This window comes from Zeus faber (genome assembly GCF_960531495.2).
Source record: "Zeus faber genome assembly, chromosome: 8".
Taxonomy (NCBI): Eukaryota; Metazoa; Chordata; class Actinopteri; order Zeiformes; family Zeidae; genus Zeus; species Zeus faber.
The window spans coordinates 17,268,784-17,274,012 of NC_137195.1; the positions used below are offsets into that span (position 1 = coordinate 17,268,784).

General features: G+C 46.0%; 1 protein-coding gene across 1 annotated transcript; it reads right to left on the reverse strand.

Annotated features, from left to right (window-relative positions):
* Window positions 1-1,456: 1,456 nt before the first annotated feature.
* Window positions 1,457-3,844, reverse strand: tnfb (tumor necrosis factor b (TNF superfamily, member 2)). The gene is made up of 4 exons (XM_080005611.1): window positions 3,587-3,844; window positions 3,416-3,470; window positions 3,237-3,296; window positions 1,457-2,947 (listed from the first exon to the last, which is right to left on the reverse strand). Exons 1-4 carry the CDS (start codon window positions 3,773-3,775, stop codon window positions 2,502-2,504), a joined length of 750 nt encoding a protein of 249 aa, XP_079861737.1. The 5' UTR covers window positions 3,776-3,844; the 3' UTR covers window positions 1,457-2,501.
* Between the last annotated feature and the right edge of the window lie 1,385 nt (window positions 3,845-5,229).

Below are 5,229 nucleotides of genomic sequence, written 5' to 3' on the forward strand. Positions count from 1 at the left end.
CAAGACATAAGGCAGTCACAGAGCATTAATGAAGGAACTAGCCCATATTTATCAACTGCACAGTACCTGGATCCGATCGGTGTAATATATGAATGCAGAGACCATTTATGACATGTTCTATAATCTTGCACACGTATGGAAAATATAGCTGGATTTGAAGATATTTGTATTCACTATATCTAGCAATTTTAAATGTTACTATATTTAAAATTATATGTATGCGATTATATGGTTAAGATGGTTGAATTAAACTGGTGTTTTTTCCTCTGTATGTGTTTATGTTTCTGTTTGTTTGTTTTTTGTTTTTTTCCAGAAGATGACTTATCTTCAGAACTCTATTGTTATTTCAATGGAGGTCAGTGTATATCACTTTAATAACTACCACTAGATGTCATCACATATTTATAGACGTTCTCAATCATGCAGACATTTTCATGGCAAAAGCGTCCTTAGTTCAGCATCTCCTTATGTTAGTGTTCTGGGCTCAGTCAACAGAAGACAAACTACAAAGTGAGGTGAGCGGCATAACGGATTTTTCTCTGTGTGGAAGAACGCGTTTTTTCTTTTTTACTTTACACAAGCCGAGGTTAAATGATGAAAGAAACAAAAAATTGGACATGGTAGGCCTAAATATAGCCTTTAAATCTTTGTCTGCTGAATCTGGGTTGGCTCCCTCCGAGCTTGTTTGTGTTATATATTTATTATTAAAAAATAAAGAAAAAAAGTAACTCTGCTGCGCCGGTTAAAATAAATGTTGTTATTGCTTCTCTGGTGATGACAGCTCCGCTACTACTCACAAGCAGACTTAATGGATACAATAGATAGATAGATAGATATCGATTGATAGATAGATAGATAGATAGATAGATAGATAGACGGATTGATAGATAGATAGACGGGTAGGTAGGTAGGTAGGTAGGTAGATAGATAGATAGATAGATAGATAGATAGATAGATAGATAGATAGATAGATAGATAGATAGATAAGTTGCTTGGGGGGGAGTATCAGTGAAATGACAGAATTTCCCTTCATTGTAATGCAGATGCATCACTAGATGATGACATTGTTAATGTGGCAGCTGTGGGCTTCCAAACGCCCATTGCTTTCCTTCCTCCCTTCCTTCCCTCCCTCCTTCCCTCCCTCCTCCTCCTTTCCTCCTCCTTTCCTCCAGCTGGCTGAAGATGAGGTATGCAGCCGGGGAGGGAGCGGGGAGGGTGGGTGGGGGACGCTGGGGAAAACCCACTCTGGTTGAGGCTTCTGTCTGTGGCCCGCACCTGACACAGCACTCACAGACACAAAAAGCAGGAAATTCCCCCGCTCGTCTGATCTCACAGAGGAAGTATTTGCTAGCTGTGGAGGAATTATATTGCGGCTAAAAGACCGAGCCTGTTTGTGTGCATGTGTGCTGTGCAGTCGAGCAATCACAAGCACATTTGGCTACATCATTTGATTGTATTTTTTATTGTTCTCTTTCCTTTTGTTTCTCGGATGATGACAGAATGGCCACATCACACCTTGTAGCTTTCTTCTGTTCACATTTAATGATGAAAAAGTTCATTCAGGAAAAGGTTAATAAATAACACATTTGACACCAAAACCACACAAAATGAATAGAAATTGGAAACATATTATTAAACATAAAAAAAATATATATATGTACACACAGTATTTAATTTCCACCAACGACTAGGACTACTGTTCCTGCCCATTTGACAAATAAACTGTAAAACCGATTGAAGTAAATAGATTAGGAGTTTAAAATGATTTCTAAAGTGCAAATGAATCGACTAGATTACGTGGTAAAACAAAATTTACTGTATGTAACAGCAAATCCAAAGTAGCTTTTGCATGACAAATAAAGTTAACCTACATAGGAAAATTAAAGAAAAGCTCGAAAATAATACAGAAAAATAGATCCTGTGGTGCTCTTGGGAAAAGGAGAAAGAAGTCCTAAGGAATAGTGTTAAAAAGCCTGTTATGGAATGGAAAGATAACCTCATACAACCTATACCAAACAAATACAAATAAATTAAAATAAATAGATGCACTAGTAACTGATGGTACGTGCAACAGAACAATGTGTAGGTACTCCGTAATCTACACTCCCCAGTGAAGATCTGTGTCATTATCTCGTGCAGTCAGAAAATTATGTACAGTCTCAGTAAGACCCTGCATAATTAATAATAATAAAAAAATATATATTAATCATAATAAAAATACCAAAAGAACTGTTGCAGTTTACAAGTGACACAGAATAGCCCACAAGCTTCACAACTTCCAGCATCTCGATTGAGATATTAAATTGCAACATCACCGTGTAGATGAGTAAAGACAATGCCAAAATTGATGGAATATTACGGATGGCTCGAGCACACTGCATACAGTGTATTCATTGTATTGGACTGTACAACGAGCCAGGGGGCTTATCGTGGGCCCATTACACGTCTAATTAATAGTCACAGTGGAACGCCTCCCTCCCAGCGGTCCTCTACACAGCCTGTCAAAGTGAGAAACCACCAAAAAATGTCTTGCCCCCCTCGGACTCAGCTGTCCGCTGGTTCGTCTCTGTCCACAACCTGTCCCCCTTGTTCAGCTGGAACACTGCGCCCAGGTAGATGGCGTTGTACCAGCCCTCTCCCACTCTCTCGTCGTGCGCGACGCGCTGGCAAGCCGACCGCACCGCGCTCATCAGAGAGTTGGCGCTGCCGATGGAATCCGAAAGGCGCCAAATTCGGTGGCTGAGCGGCAAGACGCGCGTCGCCTCGTCCTTTTCGGCGTCGTTGCAGGTGACCCTGAACGAGGCCTGGCTGTAGACGAAGTAGAGGCCGTTGCGCGGGATAACGATCTGGTTGTCCTTGAGGCTGAATCCCCCCTGAGCGAAAGCCTGTCCCTGGTCTATCGTCCACTCCAGCTGATCCCCCGAGCTGGCGCCATCCTTGTAGTGGCCTGGAAAAGAGAGAAAGAAAGGAAAGCACATTTAAACGAGTGGGGTCAATCAACGGAAGGCCGAGGTGACCGAGCGGTCAGAATGAAATCATCGTCGGGGAAAATAATAACGAACTTCTGTCAACGCCTTTCCTGTGGTTTCCCCGAATATAAATACTCCTAAATGTAAAAGGCTGCACTATCACACGGTGAAATAATCAGAGGAAAGACGAGACAAGCAACCTATTGTCGGCTAAAAAAAAAAAAACTAAAAAAAAACAAAGAATCAGTGCAGCCGATGATGACTCACCTTCTAGATGGATTGCTGCCTTGGCTTTGCTCCCAATCCGTTTCAGTGCCTGGTGGGGATCTAAGGGAGGGAGAAAAAAAAGTCAATTTCGGGCTTGTAAACACATGAAACACAAAGTTGAAAACACATTTTGTAACAGCGTTTATTATTGTGAAATCAACAACCGCGTGAGTAATTACCCCTGGCTTCATCGACGTCCTGTTGCCGAGCTTCCGGTCGGACCGACTGCACCCGCTGGAGGGAAGGGTCAGCATTCGTCAGACACTTGCAGCGTGCAAAAAACTGTTCCCTCGCCCCGTCCCGATCCGCTAAGGAGTCTACCGGAGCGTCCCCCGAGTCGGAGCCCTTACCTTGGCGTCGGCCCTGGCATTCAGGTAGGGGGCGCACAGCAGGGCTTCGGCCACGCAGAGGGCCACAACCAGGAGGGCCACGCACGCCTTCCACGGCCAGCATCCGGGAGAGCTCTTCTCCAACACCACCACCGTCCTCTCGTCGAGGCCGGCCTCCAGGTCAAGGGGGGTCATCGGGTACGCCGCCATTATTATTATTCCCCGCTGACTCGAAGCTCAAACGGTATCTTCAATCACGGCCCCCGCCGCCGGGGAGGAACTGGGTGGCTGCGGTCGACTGTGTCCCCGGGTGCCGCGTTGAGATCTCTCTCAGTTGCTGGAGGGTGTGAGTGAACTTCTGCAAAAGAGCCGGCGGTATTTATTGCTGCGGGAGCCGCCGCTGCTGGAGGGGAAACTCCGGTGATGTCACGTCGTAAGTGGAGACATTGCAACGATCCGCCGAGCAGCCCGGGGCTGCGGAGGGACGGACTCCGCTGTGGGAGGGAAACAGAGTCACAGAAAGTGACAGAGTGGATTTACCACAGCGGCTAGCCGGGGGATGGGTGCCTGCTGGGTTATGGTTTGCAAAAATTACACATGGCCAGAGCAGAGAGAAACAAAAAACAGGCAGATTTCAAACGCCCGCCCGCGCACATACACACCCACATACACACACACGCGCACACACGCACACGCGCACACACACACGCACAAGGCACACACACACACCTACTCAGGCGATGTCGGGAAGTCACACCTCACGCAAGCATGTACACACAGGCTCGAGGTGAGGTCAAATAATTGTGACGTCTATCAGCAGCTTGGAGATAAACACAAGACAGAGACACCTTTCAACAGTTTCCCTTATATCAGGACTGTGATGAAACAAAAGGGAAAAGAGAACAATACCAGAGACTGTGAACTTCGAGTATCATTTGAAGAAAAGTTGTTTGTTTGGTGGCGTGAGCCGCTCACTCTGGGGTAGGGAAACCGAAAGGGGCAGGTTGCCAAGTTTTTGCCCAGCCGAGCCTTCCAAGAGTATATCCCCGCTCGCTGGATGTCAAAAGTAATTCGAGCGGGGTTATACTCTTGGAAGGCTCGGCTGGGGCAAAACTTGGCAACCTGCCCCTTTCGGTTTCACTACCCAGAGTGAGCGGCTCACGCCACCAAACAAACAACTTTTCAAATGTCTCGAAAGTTCACAGTCTCTGGTATTGTTCCCTCTTTTCCCTTTTGTTTCATCACAGTCCTGATATAAGGAAACTGTTGAAAGGTGTTCTAGTCTTGTGTTTATCTCCAAGCTGATGATAGACGTCACAATTATTTGCCTCACCTCGGCCTGTGTGTACATGTGCGTGGGTGTGTGTGTGTGTGTGTGTGTGTGTGTGTGTGTGTGTGTGTGTGTATGTGTGTGCGTGCGTGTGCGTGTGCGTGTGTGCGCGAGGGAGGTGATGCAACCAACAGGTTTTTTTCTGATTTGCCTGATTGGGCCCGGCCTTTCCGTGTACTTTCTCATCTCCCCCGTGTCAACGGCTCCTTCTGCGTGGGCTTGTGCCTGAAACCTGGAAACCTTTGGCGCTATTTTTAGCTGCCGTTGTGGATTTCTTTTCTCATTTGATTTAATTACCACTTTCCTGTTCCTCAGTTTCAACAAACCGTTTTGG